Genomic DNA, 19,133 nt, shown 5'->3' with positions numbered 1-19,133 from the left:
CTGCCGCTTCTCCCCGACAGAAGGAGGTAGCTGCGGGGATCTGGTGCCCAGCGGAGCCCGAGCCGGAGCCGACCCGCAGCCGAAACGGGAGCCGCTGCTGCAGCCACCTCGAGCCGAAGGTGCCGAGAGCACAGAGGGCGCGGAGCCGGGAGTCCGGGAATCGTGGGCGGCCAGGGCGCGAGGAGCCGCGCGTCATGCTCCGGGCCCCGACGGCGGGGACGCCCCCTTGCGCGCGGGCGGCTGGCGGGACCTGCGAGTCTGGGGTGGGCATTGCCCCCCGACGGCTGCGCTAGGGGGCGCGGGGCCCGGCGGGGGGCGGCCGAGTTGGGCGCCCTCCCCCGGCGCTGAGCCCCCTCGCCCCGGAGGGATGGGGCAGGCGGCCACAGCCGCCTAAGATGCCGGCCATGCGGGGACTCCTGGCGCCGCAGAACACCTTCCTGGACACCATCGCCACGCGCTTCGACGGCACGCGTGAGTCCCGACCCTCGCCCCACTGGCTCCCGGACCAGCTGTCCCTGGCCAGTGTTCCCGTCAGTCCTGCACCCAGACACCTCAGCCTGGAGCCCTCCTGCTCTCGCCCTCTCTTCCCCGAGCCCCACTTTTAGCTGGGACCACCGTCTCCTTCCAGACGCCGTTTCCGAAAAATTCAGAGTCAACACTGCCCCGGGCCAGGCAAAATGGCTAGAACTCTCTGGGTTTGGGGGCCGGTCATGTCGTCTGTTCCTGGGGTCGCGAACCCCGACCTAGTCAGTGTAACCTATCCCATCCCTGCGTCTGGCGCTATCCCACCGAGACTACCCTCGAACTGGCGGGTTGGGAAGTGAGGCAAGGAAGCGGTGCCCTAGGGACAGCCTAGAGGCTAAAAAAACAGGTTTAGAAAAGAGGTTTGCAAACCAAGATAGAGTAGGCGGGACTCAGGAGAGCACTGTTAGTCCAAGCTCACCTCACCACCTAAACCCACCAGCCTAAACCCACTGAGCCCTCTAGCCCCAAAAGGATAGGTTTGGGGACTCCCACTAAGACTGGGGAAGTTTGGAGAAGGTGACCAGAGCTTCTGGATCCTGGCTTTCCGGGGCTCTGAGCACTGGGAAAGTCGTGAAAGCCCCCTCCCTTCTCCTCCTCCTTCAAACTCACCCCCAGTGGGGCTTCCCAGCTCTCTGCCTCTGTCTCTGGTTCCTGATAGGGGTGGAAGCCCATCTCTGAGACCATCCCCACCCCAGGCTTCTCCATCTGCTTTGCCTGCACTTGGCTCCCGCAGCCTGCTGATTCAGCGCCCCCCACTACCCAATACACTCCTGGCTCCAGGCTGCCAGAGCTCAGCTACTGTTCTTACACCCCCATTGTGGATCACATTCACTAATTCCTGAGCCAGGGGCTCAGGCAACTGGGGCTCAAACAGAGTGCAGAATAGATGGTGGCTTGGATTGCCTCTCCGTCCAAGTGTGTCTCGGTGGGAGGAGCCAAATAGCCAACCCGAGTACCTGGCTGGTGAGTGAACCTGGCAGAAGCTGGCGGGGCGGGGGGAGGGGGGCTGAGGCTGGCCTAGAACTGGTCCTGCAGTCCTCCTTTGGATATCCCTAACCCCACCCCTTACCCCAAGCTGCTCAGGTCACACTCCAGAGGGCACAGTACCCACACGGGGCTGCATTCACCAACCTCAGGGCTCACACATGCCAATTCTTGAATGCACTTATACACACGATGCTAGGAGTGGGACCTTGCAGGGCACCGACACACAGGTGACACTCTAATTCCTGTTCATAAACAGCTCCTGTCCTAACCCTCCCCCAACCCCCCATCCCAAACACTCACACACAGGATTCCTGGGATTTGTAACACCTACCCTTTGATTGCAGGCAATTGGGAAAGGAGGGGTAGTAGACCCTGTGCCCCTTCACCCCACACCTCCTCTGAGGGGTGCTCTCTTGCAGATAGTAACTTCGTGCTGGGCAACGCCCAGGTGGCGGGGCTCTTCCCTGTGGTCTACTGCTCTGATGGCTTCTGCGACCTCACGGGTTTCTCCCGGGCCGAGGTCATGCAGCGGGGCTGTGCCTGCTCCTTCCTCTATGGGCCAGACACCAGTGAGCTCGTCCGCCAACAGATCCGCAAGGCCCTGGATGAGCACAAGGAGTTCAAGGCCGAGCTGATCCTGTACCGGAAGAGCGGTGAGGGGCCGCCTGGCCAACCTGCCTTACTTTCGCGGTCTCACCCAGCCTGGTACCCACCCCATCCACAGTCCCTCCTTTCCAATCCCATCTTCTCCATCTCCCCATCTCATCCCATCTTCCCACATTCCCCTCTCCTCTTTCTCCACCCCTCCTCTTGTTCCTGGCCCCTCCTTTCTTCGGTCCTCACCCCAATCTCAGCTGGTACTCAATTTCCCATCTTGGATTTCCCACCCCAGCAGAAAAATGTCCCCATCTTACTTAGCAGGACAGATCTATGAACACACAGGTCTGACTGTCGTCTCTGCTCTCCCTTGCCTTCCCCCGCCCTGTTGGATCGAGTCTAAGTGTCCTAAGTGGAGCTGGCATGTGCCTTGACCAGGGGTGTCAATGGCCCCTCTGTCACCTTGCCTCGGACGGAGAATGGGAGCTGGGCTGAGTCTGTCTTTGTGCCCAGGGCTCCCGTTCTGGTGTCTCCTGGATGTGATACCCATAAAGAATGAGAAAGGGGAGGTGGCCCTCTTCCTGGTCTCTCACAAGGACATCAGTGATACCAAGAACCGAGGGGGCCCCGACAGCTGGAAGGAGACAGGTGGGTGCCTGTGGGGCTGCCGACTTGGCTGCCGTGGCTGGGGTGTTGGGTACCTCAAGCCTTGGCGGGGCCATTGTGGGCCCCCCACCCCGCCTGCACTCGCGGACTCCTGCTCTGCTGGCCGAGGAGCCTGTGCTGCTCTCATCTCCCCAGGCCCAGGTACGGAGAGCTTGTGGAGACAAAGTTGGACTTTCAAAGTCAACTTTACTAAGAAACTGAAAGAAACAAATTCCACTAGTGCCCGTGAAGTACCATTTTCCCACCAATTAGTGAGGCTGAGCACAGACCCACCTGGTTCCTTGTCCTCATGCAAACCTGTCTGGGGAGCCCTGGCCAAAGCCCTCTTTTAAGTCCTTGTGGTCTTTCCCCTCTTGCATCCTCTAAGGGCTGGGGGTGGCCTTTGGACAGCTCACAAAGCTGTCATCAGAAGCTGCTCCAAGGCCTCTTTGCCATTTGGGGGTGTTGGGGGTGCTCTCTGTTCCCCAGCCCCCACCCCCAGCCCTGGGCGGCCTTGACTCTGCCCAATGGCCTCCTGCTAGCTCTGCACTCCCCCACCCTGGGAACTACCTCCCACTCCCCTCTCCTCTCCCCAGGCCTTTCCCTGTGGTGTTCCTCTCTTGCCTGGATCCAAACCTCCTTCTCCTAGAAGCAGGCACTGGGGGGAGTGTCTGTAAGCACCCCCAGGACTGCCCGTTGCTGGTGTTGGCAAGTGACCCCAGGAAGTGAGAAACGCTGGTGCCCCCAGCTCTAAATAGACTAACTAGGCAGTGAGCCGGACCAGCCCGTGGGCCAGCAACTGGTGTCCTACCCGCAAGCCCCTGGGCTGAGGCGTGTGGGTGCTTCGCCCATCATTCTCTCCCGCCCCTCTTCTTTTGCAGGTGGTGGCCGACGCCGGTATGGCCGGGCAGGGTCCAAAGGCTTCAATGCCAACCGGCGACGGAGCCGGGCTGTGCTCTACCACCTGTCTGGGCACCTGCAGAAGCAGCCCAAGGGCAAGCACAAGCTCAATAAGGTGGATTGGCGCTAGGGTGTGTGTTTGGGGGGGTGGGGCAGGGTAGGGGCCGGTTGAGGAGATGGAGAAGGGGAACCAAGCCCACCACGGAGAGAATGTCCAGGGGGCTACTCAGGCCCCACCAGCACTTTGGGGCTTGTGGTGAGAATGTCACATGCCTGATCTGTCGAAGGTATGGCGGAGAGCTTTGGCCCTGGAGTCAGATGGGCCCTGGCTCAATCTTGGCTCCTCCCCTAAGCCTCTGTGTGACCTCACCTAAGTCACTTGAGCTCACCGATCCTCAGTCTTCTGATCTATAACAAGGGGACTCTGATGCCTGTGTCAGAGGTCGTTCTGAGAATGCAGGGAGAGAAAGGAGGCAGATGCCTGTCCCAGACCCTATCCAAACTCAGTCTGTGCCAATTTCCTGTCCTCCCTGCCTGGACCTGCCCTGCCTCTCATTCAGGGGGTGTTTGGAGAGAAGCCAAATTTGCCCGAGTACAAAGTCGCTGCCATCCGGAAGTCACCCTTCATCCTGCTGCACTGTGGGGCACTGAGGGCCACGTGGGACGGCTTCATCCTGCTCGCCACCCTCTACGTGGCTGTCACCGTGCCCTACAGCGTGTGCGTGAGCACAGCCCGGGAGCCCAGTGCCGCCCGTGGCCCTCCCAGCGTCTGCGACCTGGCCGTGGAGGTCCTCTTCATTCTTGGTATGTGTGCTCTGTGCCTCCCACCCCTCCCTGGGCCAGTGACCCCCCGGGCTTTGATGGGGATAGTCTGCATGGCTTCCACTGCCCCCCAGCGTCCCCCTTGCCCTCCCCCGTTTATGACCTGTGGGCCTTGAAATCAGACCTAGGCTCCGAATATGTCTTCATCACTAATGGGTTACTTGGCCCTGAGCTAGTCATAGCCTCTCCAAGCTGGGTTCACCCTCCATCACATAGGCACAGTATCCACCCTCTGGCTTACTGCGAAAACTAAGACAATGCAGGTAAAGGGCCCACGACAGTGTTACACACTGAGCAGGTGCCCAGGAAAATGTGGCTCCTCCCCACCGGTGCTGACTCCCGCCCCAACTTCCCCCAGACATTGTGCTGAATTTCCGCACCACGTTCGTGTCCAAGTCGGGCCAGGTGGTGTTTGCCCCAAAGTCCATTTGCCTCCACTACGTTAGCACCTGGTTCCTGCTGGATGTCATTGCGGCGCTGCCCTTCGACCTGCTACACGCCTTCAAGGTCAACGTGGTCAGTGCGGCTGGGCTGGGTGGGCTTTGGGGCAGGACGGGGGGGCCGGCCCTGGGGTGACCTCCCCCTCCCCGCACCTCAGTACTTCGGGGCGCATCTGCTGAAGACACTGCGCCTGCTGCGCCTGCTGCGCCTGCTCCCGCGGTTGGACCGCTACTCGCAGTACAGCGCCGTGGTGCTGACCCTGCTCATGGCCGTGTTCGCCCTGCTCGCCCACTGGGTGGCCTGCATCTGGTTCTACATCGGCCAGCGGGAAATCGAGAGCAGCGCCTCCGAGCTGCCTGAGATCGGTACTGGAGGCTGCCTCTGTGTGTGTGCGTGTGTGTGTGTGTGCGCGCGCGCGCGCGCACGCGTGTGCGTGTACGTGTGTGTGTACACATGTGCCCAAGGAGTCTGTTCACTTGAGGGTGCGTGCGTCAGGGAAATGTGAGTCCAAGTGTGTGTCTAGCAGGGGATGTCCGTGAGCTGAAGTAAGGTATCAGAGAGATGTGTGCAAGTCTGCATGCGTACACGCCCATAGGTGGGCATCAGGGGCATGTGTGCCAGCAGGTGTGTGTTTGTAAGGAGAGTGCGGGGCTGGCGCGTGTGTGCAGCTGGGAGCGCGACAGAGCCGCCGCCTCGAGGCAGGCCTGCTCTCCTGCAGGCCCACGTTGTGGAGGAAGCCTGGCGGGCTGCCTGGGGGAGTCTGTTCACCCATCATGGCCTCCTCGTGGTCAAGCTTGTGCCACATTCACATTCGCCCACTCCCTGCCCAGCTGGGTACCCCACCCCTCTCAGAAGACCTCTCCAGGGTTGCTCCGATGCCTGGCGCTTTCCGGCCACCCTCTCAAAAGCTCATCCCCCACCATCTTGGCCCCTAAGGCCCCTTGCCCACTCCTGTCACCTCCGGCAGCATGGTTCTCAGCTGCTTCAGCCCTTCCCCAGCCCGAAATGCAGCCTTTCTCTGCGTCCCACCAGCGTCTTCACTCTCATTTCACCTCCCCTCTCGCAGCTCCTCTCTCTGCTCACCTCCCACTCACGTCTTAACTCCTGCCAGGAGGGCTTCCACCTCCACCTCTCAACCCCAAATGTCACCCTAAAGGTCACAGTGACCTTCTGGGGCCAAACTCTTATCCCTTTGAAGTCCCTGTAGCACCTGACCCTGCCAGCCATCTCTCTGCCCTGTGAGGAGGCCTCCTCCTTCCCCGGCCCCCCGCCTTGCTCTCCCTGGGCGATTCCACTGGCACCACGGTGTGAACATCTCAACTTCCATCCTCTCTCTCTGTCTCCAGACCGTTCTGTTCCAACAACGTCTAACTCTCCATGCCCGCAGATCCAAAATTGGACACACCTTCTTCCTCCCATGCCCTCCAGCCCTCTGGCAACTTCCCCGTAACTGGCCGTTAGCCCCCGTTTCCAGTCAGTGGGCAAGAGCCCAGCTGCTCAGATGCGCCCCCCGCCATGACTGTCTTCTCTTGATGGGGTCGGTCACCAGGAGTCCAGGTTGGCCTTAGAAACATGCTCTGATCTGTTCCCAGGGACGAGGAGACTCCCGCTAATCCTCCCTCCCTCGCCAAGCCCACGGAGACTGGTGTGTAGCCCAGAGGCCCACTTGGATATTCCCCAAAGCTCTAGCGGCTGAGCACAGGAACCAACACGTTCCAGGCAGTATGTCAGCTCCTTGGCGCCTGCCCTTCCCAGGGGAAGGCTGTGGCGGAGGCGGCTCTGGGGTCAGACGCCCCCAACGAACATGCTCAGAGGACTGGGAGATGGGTAACAGGGATGCAGAGCCCCAACCCCTACATGGGTGACACACCACATCCCCAGGTCAGTCCCCTCCCCACACACAACCCAGACACCCAGTGTCTTGCGTCCATGGGGATCCTCCATTCTGACCACGTCACAGGGGCTGCTGAGCTGACATGAAGAACACCTTTGGCTCCCAGAGGGGCTCTGAGCCCCTCCACGGAGAGCATGGGGCTTGTAAGGGGCGGGCTGACTGTTGGGCAGATCACACCCTTGAACCCTAAGTTCACATTAGGGGAGTTCCCAAGTCCTTCACATCATCATCTGCCCCTTCTTTCTCCAGGGAAACTACCCCCCAGCTGGGTGGGAGCCACACCCAGACCTCCCTAAGTCCACCTCGGGAGGGATGTCCATGGGTGAGGGTGGCGTCTCTTGTTGGCCCAGCTCTGTGTGGTGGGAGGTGCCTTCCTTTTGCCTCCTTGCCTTGGTTCTACTGCTCCACTGCCCTGGTGTGGACATAAAGTTCCAGCCCCAGAATCCCATTAGCCCCGTGGAGATGGGCTGGATTTTCAAGACTGTGCTCAACACTGAGGGAGGTCGCTCAGAGCGTTTCTCAGTATGAAAGCCTCCAGAACGGCCTCTGCAGCCGACACGCAGAGGGACCATCCCGCCACCAGCTCCAGGGGCTGCCAATGCCCCGTGACCAAGACTGAGTGAGGAGGGACCCCTCTGCATCCTGCCCTCATCCTCCTGCTTCTCCACCCTCCAGCCCCCTCCTCACCCAGCTACCGGCTTCACCTCAGAGGCCCAACTAAGTAATGACTGAAGGGTTTTGTGTACTTCCTTGCGTTCTCACAGCACATCTCAAATAACAGGAGGGTGAGTCCTCACCTTGGCTCAGGACTTTACACATCCCCCCAACTCCTTAGCCTGGAGTTTGCTCCCTCAGTGCGGACCCCACATTCTAGCTAAGCCAAGCTGCTCGCCTGTACTTGTCTCCAGCTCTAGGTTTAGCCCACACCTTTCCCTAGATCAGGAATGACCCCCTCTCAGTTTGTCTCAAAGCTACCCATCCTCTGAGACAAACCACCAGTGTCCCCTTTTCCGGGAAGCCTTCTAGCTCTAGCCAATAGCATGTGGGTTTGAGCCCCATCCCGGGACCCTCGGGTGCTGTGTACCTCTGAGACGTCGCTGCAGTAAGCTTCTGGGGGTCCCCCGGCTCCTGGCACACGTGTGAGATTGCTGAATGAATGGGTGTGTGGTAAGAGGAGGGGTGTGAGGGCCACAGAGAGCAGCAGCATGTGCGATGTTAGGGTGAGTGTGGAGTAGGGAGCTGGGGAGGGGCACGTGGAGAGGTGGGTCCCAGCGCAGCCTGTGATCCTGAGCCCACCCTCTGGACTTCTATGCTAGATCTGCTCTCTCTCCCTTGCTCCCCATGGCCCCCAGCTCTGCCAGGACCCCTGGGACCTCTGTGGACCCTGGGAACCCCCATCTAACACCCTAGAATTCCCACAGCCCTCCAGCTGGGCTGAGTGACTCTGGGCGGCTGTGGGCTCCTGAGAGACCCCAGTACGCAGCCCCACCTCCTCCAAGGTCAGACCAGAGAATGGGGGGTTGATGAGGAGACTGGGGCGATCGTTATTCTCCTCTCAGTGTCCCAGGCTGGCTTGTGTCTGCGTGTAGAGAGCTGTGTGCACGGCGGTGGCCTGCCTGTCTGTGGCCTCTGAGTGCACTCACCTGTGTGCTCGTGTCCATGCAGGTGTGTCCCTCTCCTACCTGGGTGTCAGTGTGCAAGCTCCCGCGTACCCTTGTCTCTCCCAAGCGTGCACAGGCCGTGGCTGTGCTCCTGGGACTGTGCTCACACACGTGTGTCCTTGTCCTCTCGACTGCGTCTGTAGCCTTACCGGTGTGTGCACACGTTCACGTCGGTGTGCCCGAGAACGCGTGCATGAGGTTGGGTGGTGTGTGTGGTTGTGGGGTGGGGGCGATGAGGCTGAATGGGGGGCGGCTTTCCGGAGCTCAGAGAAAAAGCAAGAGGAGTCTGGGAGGACAAGGCAGAGGAGGCGGCCCTGCGGATGAGGCTGTGGCTGGTGCAATGAACCCCCCAGTCCCTCTGCCCCCTCCAGCTGGGCCCACCGCCCCGGGATTAGCGCCAGCACAGGGAGGAGGGTGCAGAGCTCCTCACTCCAGCCTCGGCACCCAGAGACACCGTCTGGGGAGATGACAGTCTCGACCTCGTGTGCTTGTCTTGGGGAGGGGGAGGGGGTGCACAGGGGCACGCCGGGCTGGCAGAGGAGGGACGGACATGGCAGGAAGCCGTGGGGGGTGGATTTGCAGCCATGTGTGTCCCCCCCCCGGGGGTACCAGCAGGCACACCTGCGCCCGCAGTGCAGCAGTGCTGTCCTGCCCCCTCCCCAGGCTGGCTGCAGGAGCTGGCCCGCCGACTGGAGACCCCCTACTACCTGGTGGGCCGGAGCCCAGCTATAGGGAACAGCTCTGGCCAGAGTGACAACTGTAGCAGCAGCAGCAGCGAAGCCAACAGGACGGGGCCCGAGCTCCTGGGCGGCCCCTCACTGCGCAGCGCCTACATCACCTCCCTCTACTTCGCACTCAGCAGCCTCACCAGCGTGGGCTTCGGCAACGTGTCTGCCAACACGGACACGGAGAAGATCTTCTCCATCTGCACCATGCTCATCGGCGGTGAGGCTTGCCCCGTTCCCGGGCCAGGGCCCTCTCCCCGACTCATGCCCTGGGCCACCCCTCCCTCCCCACCTCCCACAGGGCCCCGAGGTCCTTCCCAGAGGTGCTTCCGCCTAGGGGCCCCAAGGAACCCGAGCCCAGGGCCAGGAGAGCCCACCTGGCCGCAGGACTCCACCCCACACAGCGGCCGAGGGCCTTGCCCAGCGCGGGGCTGCGGGTGGGGAGGACAGATGTGTCCCGCACGGTGTCCGGCCGGGCCAGGCTGGTCCTGGAGGTGACCCCTCTCGCCACCCTCCCCAGCCCTGATGCACGCGGTGGTGTTTGGGAACGTGACGGCCATCATCCAGCGCATGTACGCCCGCCGCTTTCTGTACCACAGCCGCACCCGCGACCTGCGCGACTACATCCGCATCCACCGCATCCCCAAGCCCCTCAAGCAGCGCATGCTCGAGTACTTCCAGGCGACCTGGGCGGTGAACAACGGTATCGACACCACCGAGGTGCGCAGGCCTCCAGGGCCTGCCCCTTCCTGCCTTTGCTCCTTCAAGGAGTGTGCGCTCGGCCTAGATTCCCAGGAGCAGCGGGCTGGAGGGCAAGAGATGCAGAATTCTGACCCCCTTGCCTCCGCTCTGTCCTGGGCGGCCAGCGGCAAGGAGCAGAAGGCAGCCGGGCCGGCTCGGAGGCCCGTCTCCACGCTCGCTAGGTCTAGAGGCCCTGCTCACTGCCGGCCAGGTCTAAGGCCGGGAGGGGGAAATCAGGGCTGCCCATGGGGGGCGGGGAGGATAAAGTGATTGAGAGGGAGGCAGAGGCGGCCCCCCTCACTGATTGGACCCTGTGTGGAGCTGGATGCTGTGCGAGTGGGGGGAGGGGGGAATCAAGGCCCCTCCCACGCCTGCCCTTGCTCTGAGGCCCTCGGGGTGGAAAGGGCTGGCGGGAGGCTGCCTCCCACTCTCCACCCTAACCTTCGGCACCTGATCCCACCCGCAGCTGTTGCAGAGCCTCCCGGACGAGCTCCGCGCAGACATTGCCATGCACCTTCACAAGGAGGTCCTGCAGCTGCCCCTGTTTGAGGCGGCGAGCCGCGGCTGCCTGCGGGCGCTGTCCCTGGCCCTGCGGCCCGCCTTTTGCACGCCTGGCGAGTATCTCATCCACCAAGGCGACGCCCTCCAGGCCCTCTACTTCGTCTGCTCCGGCTCCATGGAGGTGCTCAAGGGCGGCACTGTGCTCGCCATCCTAGGTTTGTGAGGGTGGGACGGAGGACGCCAGGGCTTGCGAGGAGGCGGGTGGAACCAGGGCCCCATCTGCAGAAAACGCGGAGAGAAGACGCAGGCAAGGCCACCAGGGAGAAACAGCCAGGGTGGGGTCAGGAGTAGCCGTGGAGCCCTGGGCAAAGCTCAGAGCGGACCCAGTGACCACAAGGCGGCAACACAAGGAGGTGAACTCAATCTCACGGGTGCTGTAGGCCAGACTGAGCGAAGGACCAGCCTGCGGTCTGTGAGGGGACGGAGGGGAGCACTTCCTGTCAAGGAGGAAAATCAAATGCTAAGGAGGAAAGTGCTGGAAAGAGTGTTCAGGCAGGAGAAAGGGAGGCATGGACGCCATTTTTTTTTTTTTTTTTTTGGCGGTACGCGGGCCTCTCACTGTTGTGGCCTCTCCCGCCGCGGAGCACAGGCTCTGGACGCGCAGGCTCAGCGGCCATGGCTCACAGGCCCAGCCGCTCCGCGGCATGTGGGATCTTCCCAGACCGGGGCACGAACCCGTGTCCCCTGCATCGGCAGGCGGACTCTCAACCACTGCGCCACCAGGGAAGCCCTTTTTTTTAAAAATTTATTGAAGTAGAGTCGATTTACAACGCTGTGTTAATTTCTGCTGTACGGCAAAGTGATTCAGTTATACATATATATATATATATGTTCTTTTTTTATATTCTTTTCCATTCTGGTTTATCACAGAATATTGAATATAGTTCCCTTTGTTATACAGCAGGACTTGTTGTGTATCCATTCTATGTATAATAGTTTGCATCTGCTAACCGCAACTCACAATCCAACCCTCCCCCACCCACCTCCCCCTTGGCAACCACAAGTCTGTTCTCTATGCCTGTGAGTCTGTTTCTGTTTTGTAGGTATGTTCATGTGTGTCATATTTTAGATTCCACATATAAGTGATAACACGTGGTATTTGTCTTTCTCTGTCTGACTGACTTCACTTAGTATGATAATCTCTAGTTCTACCCACGTTGCTGCAAATGGAATTATTTCATTCTTTTTTATGGCCAAGTAGTATTCCATTATATATATATATATATATATATATATATATATATATATATCTCACACCTTCTTTATCCATTTGTCTGTCGATGAGCATTTAGGTTGTTTCCATGTCTTGGCTATTGTACATACTGCTGCTGTGAACATAGGGGTGCTTATATCTTTTTGAATTAGAGTTTTGTCTGGATATATGCCCAGGAGTGGGATTGCTGGATCATACGGCAACTCCCTTTTTAGTTTTTTGAGGAACCTCCATTCTGTTTTCCACAGTGGCTGCACCAACTTGCATTCCCACCGACAGTATAGGAGGGTTCCCTTTTCTCCACACCCTCTCCAGCATTTGTTATTTGTAGACTTTTTAATGATGGCCATTCTGACCGGTGTGACATGGTACCTCATTGAAATTTTGGTTTACATTTCTCTAATAATTAGCGATGTTGAGCATCTTTTCATGTGCCTCTTGGCCATCTGTATGTCTTCTTTGGAGAAATGTCTGTTTGGTTCTTTTTCGATTGGGTTGTTTGTTATTTTGTTGTTGAGTTGTATGAGCTGTTTGTATATTTTGGGAATTAAGCCCTTGTCGGTTGCATCGTTTGCAAATATTTTCTCCCATTCCATAGGTTGTCTTTTCACTTTGTTTATGGTTTCCTTTGCTATGCAAAAGCTAGTATTTGATTAGGTCCATTCGTTTATTTTTGCTTTTATTTCTATTGCCTTCGGAGACTGATCTAAGAGAACATTGATATGATTTATATCAGAGAATGTTTTGCCAATGTCCCCTTCTAGGGGTTTTATGGTGTAATCTCTTATGTTTAAGTTTTTGAGCCGTTTTGAGTTTATTTTTGTGTATGGTGAGAGGGTGTGTTCTAATATACATGAGGCTGTCCAACTTTCCCAACATCCCTTGCTGAAAAGATTGTCTTTTTCCCATTGTAAATTCTTGCCTCCTTTGTTGAAGATTAACTGACCGGAGGTGTGTGTGAACACCATGCTTATTCACTGCAACCTCCCCCCGCCCACCCCGGCCAGGCCCAAGAGGGAAGATGCTACTTTCCTAGGGAAGGTCCTCGAACAAGCCCAGGGTTGCGATGGGTGACAGCAGAGCTCAGACTCTGAATACACTTCCCTTCTTGGCAAAAGAAAGAGATGAAGATGAGGGATCAATTCCCTAGACAAGGAAGGGGAGATTGCAGTTTCAGAACTGACATGATAATAATGCTGGCCCCAGGGGTCCCGCAGCGGGGTCAGCCCTGTGTCCCGGCCCTTACATGCTTCAACTCACACAAACCTCACAAAACGCAGTGCGGAGGAATGATCGCTATTCCATTTTGCATAGAAGGGAACTGAGGCTCCAAGAGGTTAATGAACAGGCAGGCTAGGGCTAGAACCTGGTCTGCCAACTCTAAACCTCAGGCTTCTTACCACTGTGTTCTTAGGCGCTCTGCTCTGGGGAGACTCATCCCGCAGAAAGGGCGCGATTTCAGGGTAGCGGGCAACACGGGGCTGCAGGCTCCGGGGCTGTGGGAGGCTTTCAGCAGGGACCCCAGAGGGTGGGGACGCTGTGATCTGCGTGGGTCACGGAGGGCCTCACACACTGATGGAAGGCGCCAGGACCACAGCCAAATCCTCAGGCAGCAGCGCTTGCAGACTCCCTGTGGGGACAGCTGACGCCTGGAGGGGCTGAAGCTTGTCATTAACCTGGAGAACCAGCAAGACCACACGGCCAGCAGCGACTGTGTGTCCATCCTCTCTTCCTTGAGGAGGACGGTCTTCCAACAGGAAACAGAAGAAAGAAATACCATGCGAGCTGAGAGAGGTGTCGTTCATGAGTTTGACTTCTCGCCCTACGTGGAGTTAATGCCAGGACTCTGAACAAACGGAGTTATGGCCACTCACATATGGCTGGCAGTCCTTGAGAAATGATGGGGAACTGGAGAGATTCAGAAGGGCAAAAAGGCAGATTTTGACAGTGGCAGACTGGTCACTCCAAAGCAAGATTGTCTAGTGGATTATTAAGCAGATGGTTTTCAGCTGGGAGCTGAGGAAGCAGCGTGGCTGGGAGCTGGCATGGGTCCTGAAAGAATCTCTCTTCTCTGATGCCAGGCACCAGGTCTCAGAATATCCACGTTCAGTATTAAGACAGCTTCATGGGTGGCCACCGCCTGTGCCGTGGCCTTTGCCTCCAGAATTCCCCAGCACTGGGACCTAAGCCACCTTTGATCCATCCTGTCCCTACCCACATGTTCCGGATGAACTGTTTCCTCTGTTGACGTGGCCCCTCTGGATGCCCTGGTGGATGCCTGGTTCCCCAGCCCTCATCATGGCCTGGTTTTCTGCTTTGCCTTCACCCCATCCCCCACCTGCCTCCTTAGTTGAACATCCAGGTGCTTCCTGCCTGCTCCTTGCAGCTAAGGCTCACGGCACATCTAGCAGTGTCAATTCTGGCCCTTACCTCTGTGTATGAACTAACAGCTAAGTGTGCAAAGTTAGTTGGGGAGGAAAGAGGCAAGACGAAGAGAGGTGAGCTGGGCGACGGTGCAGGGAGGACCTTACAGGCCTTGATGAGCTGAGCTGGAGGCTGTGTCTGAGAGGCCAGCCTGGAGGGCAGGCTCTGGTCCCTGAGACCAGTGGTATGGAACTCCGCCCTCGGTCCTGTCCTATTTCTCGTTTTTATCTCCCCTCTTGGATGAAGACAAGAAATACATACTTATCCTATTTCCAGATGACACACGTGAGGACAGAGAGCTCATTCATCAGATGATCACACTGAGATGCAAACAGCTCTCCGAAGGAACCAGAAGGATGGCCTGAAACCAAGAAAATAAGATTTAACGACGATGCGTTCTGCACTTAAATTTGAGCAAAAGTCCATGAACATTTAGAGGAGGCCTTTAAGCTCAGTGAGTTCTGCTGGCAGCGTGAGGCAGCCCACAGCGGGGGTGGCAGCGAGCCATCGTTTTCCTTAAGGATGAGGAAACGCTGTCTAATCTCGTGAAATGTCTGGCCGTGGGTTGAGCTGCCTTGTGAGGGCCGTGAGTGCTCTGCCCAAGCCCTGGTGGCATGCCATACCTCTTGGGAATGATTGATAGGGGACTCTTTTCGGGAGGGAAGGGAAGGAAATGAACTTTGATTGGCCATCTATGTGTCAGGCACGTTACCTACACTAACTTATCACCATGTCCCTGATTGGAGACATCCTATTTCATCGATTCTAAGTCACACATTTTTTCCCCACAATTTAACATCTCTGAGATTAGGATGCGGACTCGAGTTGATGCCATTTTACAATCGCTGTCAGCCAGGTGGCAGTCTCAGCCGGGTGGTGGGAAAACCCTCCATTGACACCTTCTGGTAAGATCGCGAAAGCACCACAGACTCAGTTCAATGCAGGATCTCTCATATAGATGAGGCACCAGGGCTCAGGGAGGTGAAATAACGTGGCCCCCTGCCTTTTTCACTGTGCCACACAGCACTAACTTGCTGGTTCCACATACTGGTTCCTGGACATGCTCTGAGTCACCTGCAGGGCTTAACAATTGTGGGGTCTCCAGTAGATATTATGATTCTGTAGGTAGTGATGGGCCCTGGGGAGTCTGGTTGGTTTAACTTTCCCGGAGGATTCTGATCCACAGGCAACCTGGGAATCACTAGAACTGGTGTCTCAGATCTGAAATTTGGGTTGTTTCAGCACAGTGCTTTGATCTCAAATGTGCTTGAGCACCTGGGTCACAGTGCTCTTCACCCCGAGCCTGTCTGAGGAGCCAGTGAGGCAGGCAGCAGGGGTCAGCCAGGGCCCGGGCCCCGCTACTCCCCACCTGTCCTGGCTAGAGAGGCCCCACTCAACCCCCGTCTCGGCTCGGGTGGCTGAGGGGCAGGACTTGCTGACCTCTGCTTCCTCTTCCCAGGGAAGGGCGATCTGATTGGCTGTGAGCTGCCCCGGCGTGAGCAGGTGGTCAAGGCCAACGCCGATGTGAAGGGGCTGACGTACTGCGTCCTGCAGTGTCTGCAGCTGGCTGGCCTGCACGAGAGCCTCGCGCTGTACCCCGAGTTCGCCCCCCGCTTCAGCAGGGGCCTCCGAGGGGAGCTCAGCTACAACCTGGGTGCTGGCGGAGGCCCCGCAGAGGTGAGGGTGCGGGCAGAGAAGGGGTTTGTGGGAGTGCTGTGTGAGCACCCCGCACGTGGTGGTGGTGGGGCTCTACGCTCTGCTGCCCCTTCACACTCTCACACTGTCCTTTAGAGCCCAGCCCAGCTCTGCTCAGCCGCCACTCCCAGCTCTGCCGGCCCATGAGACGGCCCGCGAGTCCAGCGGTACCAGACAAGGAGGCTGTGAGGTCACAGATGAGGGGTGGTGCCCATGGGTCGGGGCCAGGCAGGCCGCACACTAGTCTCCAGGCCGCACACTAGTCTCCAGGCCGCCTCTGCAGAGAGCCCTGCAGTGCCCCCTGCTTCTTCACAGTGACACAGGACTGCTCTGAGGGGCTTTTGAATTTTCCTGCCTTATCTTACTAATTCCAAACCGGTTTTTGGTACCAGGTCCTCCTGGATAGTTCAGTTAGCCTCAGGGACCAAGTAGAGGGACAGCGTGTCCACACTTGGCTAGCATTTTGAGGGACAGCAAACGCCTCCGGGGCTTGGTGGCTTTGTGGTGGCAGCAGGAAAGCACCCCGTTCCCTTGCCGAGTCTCTTCCTTGGGAGGTGGGAGACACTGGGCATCCTGTTTAACAAAAACAGCTCCTCCTGTCTAGGGCGATGAGACCAGGTCGGGGGGGTGGTGAGTGGGACATAGCGGGAGCTCCCCATGATGATTCCCTGTCCCCCACTATCCCCAGGTGGACACCAGCTCCCTGAGCGGCGACAACACCCTCATGTCCACACTGGAGGAGAAGGAGACAGACGGGGAGCAGGGCCCCGCGGCCTCGCCAGTCCCAGCTGATGAGCCCTCCAGCCCCCTGCTGTCCCCCAGCTGCACCTCATCCTCCTCGGCCGCCAAGCTGCTATCACCACGACGACCAGCACCCCGGCACCCGCTGGGTGGCAGAGGGCGGCCGGGCAGGGCAGGAGCTTTGCAGGCTGAGGCCGGCCCCTCTGCTCACCCTCAGAGCTTAGAGGGGCTGCGGCTGCCCTCTGTGCCATGGAATGTACCCCCAGATCTGAGCCCCAGGTGAGCGAGCTCTGGGCCACTAAACTCTGGGCAGAGCTGCAGTGATAGGGCTGGGGCCCCGGCCAGGCACACCCCTGCCCTGGATGCCCATCTGTCCCTCCAGCCTCCTCCAAGAAGCCTTCCTTGACTCCTCCTCCTCCCTGCTGCCCCCGTTCCACCATTCATGCCACGCACTGCTCAGAACTCTCTTGCTGTTTCACCTCATTCAAGTTTGAATCCCTAGTGAAACTGCGAGCTCCTAGAGGAAGGGACCACGTGTTACCCTTCGCTTGGGGCCCCAAGCCCCCGGCCCAGCTCCAAGCCTCTGCAGCCTCTGCGGACAGTGGGGCATCTTGTCCCATGAAACACTGCAGTGGCTGTCTGTCAGCTGATTTGTTGTCCTGTGTCCACAGGGTAGTAGATGGCATTGAGGACGGCTGTGGCTCTGACCAGCCCAAGTTCTCTTTCCGGGTGAGGCGGTCTGGCCCAGAATGTAGCAGCAGCCCCTCTCCCGGACCAGGTACTGGGGCCCGGGTCCGGGGGGAAGTTGGCAGGGCAGCCTCTTTGCCCTGGGAGCCTCTGAGAAAGTGGCAGGGCACAGACTTTGGGTGCCCTCTTGCCCTCACCCACCTGCATGGTTTGGGCAGGGCAGTGGGTAAGACCAGCACCTTGGTGTTGGAAGGTAGCTGGAATGGAGCTTGGTGAGATCTCTGCTGCCAGATCTCTGTGTGACCTCGGTTCTCACCCCAGCTTCCCATCTGTAAAAAGGTGGTTGTGCATGTTAAATGAGATAATGGTGCTGAAACCCTCAGCACCGTGTCTGGCCCACTGTGGGGGATACAGGACTGGGGAAGCAGAGTTGGAAGTGGCCCCCCTGGGCAGGCCAGGTGGCCCAGGTAGTGTCCCCTTGCCTGGAGGACAGAACAAGAGACAGGCACAAAGGCAGCTTCCTGAGGGAGAAGCACAAGCCAGTGTGCCCGAGGCCCCCTGGCGGTTTGCACAGAATTCAGCAACTCAGGTAAGGCTGTAAGTGGCTGTTCCTGGCGGCAGCAGGCCTGGCCAGGCCAGTGTGGTCTGCGCTAAGCGGGCGGAGGCCTGGACCCCACGCTGTCTTCATTCACCAGCCCTGCCTGGTAACCCCACCCTACTGTCCACAGAGAACAGCCTGCTCACTGTCCCCCTTGGGCCCAGCGAGGTGAGGAACACAGACATGCTGGACAAGCTTCGGCAGGCGGTGGGTGAGGGGCAAGGGTGGGGGCGCCTGCTGTTGTGAGGTCCCCACCCCACTGACCACACCCTCCTCCCACCCTCCTCCCTTCCCTGCAGGTGATGGAGCTGTCTGAGCAGGTGCTGCAGATGCGGGAGGGGCTGCAGTCCCTTCGCCAGGCTGTGCAGCTCATCCTGGCACCCCATGGGGAGGGCCCATCCCCTCGGGCGTCAGGAGAGGGGCCCTGCCCGGCCAGCGCCTCTGGGCTCCTGCAGCCTCTGTGTGTGGACACTGGGACGTCCTCCTACTGCCTGCAGCCCCCAGCTGGCTCTGTCTTGAGTGGGACCCGGCCCCACCCTCGTCCAGGGCCCCCTCCCCTCGTGGCACCCTGGCCCTGGGGCCCCCCGGCGTCTCAGAGCTCCCCCTGGCCTCAAGCCACAGCTTTTTGGACCTCCACCTCTGACTCAGAGCCCCCAGGCTCAGGAGAACTCTGCCCCGAGCCCAGCACCCCAGGCCCACCGCCTCCTGAAGAAGGGGCTAGGACTGGGCCCCCGGAGCCCATGAACCAGGCCGAGGCTGCCAGTACCGGAGAGCCGCCGCCAGGGGCAGGGGGCCTGGCCTTGCCCTGGGAACCCCAAAGCCTGGAGATGGTGCTGATCGGCTGCCACGGCTCTGGCACAGTCCAGTGGACCCAGGAGGAAGGCACAGGGGTCTGACCGCCAGCCCCAAAGCTGCTGCCAGACATGCTGCCATCTGCCCAGCTTCAGGGTGGAGGAAGGGTGGCAGCCACCCCGGGACTCCGCGCTGCCCGCTGGCTCAGGGCAGGGAGCTTGAGAGCAAACAAACAAGGGCCTGGCCCCGGATTCTCACAGGGAGGGCTAGAACTTCAGCCGCAGGCCCCAGGCTAGGAATCTTTGGGCTCCTACTCCTGGGGCCCTTCCTCACCTCAGCCTGCTCCTCTGACGTCTCATCTCCCTCTGCAGGCTGGGGGACAGTGGCCTGAGGCCAAGGAGGGGTTCTGCTATCCCCTGCATGTGCCCCTGCCTCACCTGTCCCCACATTTTTTATATTAAAAAAAGAATAATAGAAGAAACTA

The 19,133-nt window shown here is 59.0% G+C and overlaps 1 protein-coding gene across 1 annotated transcript; it reads left to right on the top strand.

The window, feature by feature from the left end:
* Window positions 1–271: 271 nt before the first annotated feature.
* On the top strand, window positions 272–19,130 carry KCNH3 (potassium voltage-gated channel subfamily H member 3). The gene is made up of 15 exons (XM_060166312.1): window positions 272–471; window positions 1,932–2,165; window positions 2,623–2,757; window positions 3,636–3,769; window positions 4,215–4,458; window positions 4,835–4,992; window positions 5,075–5,282; window positions 9,136–9,417; window positions 9,718–9,917; window positions 10,405–10,654; window positions 15,596–15,813; window positions 16,520–16,851; window positions 17,244–17,350; window positions 17,988–18,064; window positions 18,157–19,130. Exons 1-15 carry the CDS (start codon window positions 396–398, stop codon window positions 18,751–18,753), a joined length of 3,252 nt encoding a protein of 1,083 aa, XP_060022295.1. The 5' UTR covers window positions 272–395; the 3' UTR covers window positions 18,754–19,130.
* Window positions 19,131–19,133: the final 3 nt, after the last annotated feature.

The sequence above is a fragment of the Lagenorhynchus albirostris genome, chromosome 11 (genome assembly GCF_949774975.1).
Source record: "Lagenorhynchus albirostris chromosome 11, mLagAlb1.1, whole genome shotgun sequence".
Taxonomy (NCBI): Eukaryota; Metazoa; Chordata; class Mammalia; order Artiodactyla; family Delphinidae; genus Lagenorhynchus; species Lagenorhynchus albirostris.
Note: the sequence above shows the minus strand (reverse complement) of the source record. Positions and strands in the feature narration are given on the sequence as shown.

Excerpts from the sequence above, each read along its gene's own strand:
- KCNH3 (XM_060166312.1), top strand. The coding sequence starts at position 396 with ATGCCGGCCATGCGGGGACTCCTGGCGCCGCAGAACACCTTCCTGGAC. Across the intron at positions 15,814-16,519 it reads CTGGCGGAGGCCCCGCAGAG|GTGGACACCAGCTCCCTGAG; the intron begins GTGAGGGTGCGG and ends CACTATCCCCAG. Across the intron at positions 18,065-18,156 it reads TGGACAAGCTTCGGCAGGCG|GTGATGGAGCTGTCTGAGCA; the intron begins GTGGGTGAGGGG and ends CCTTCCCTGCAG.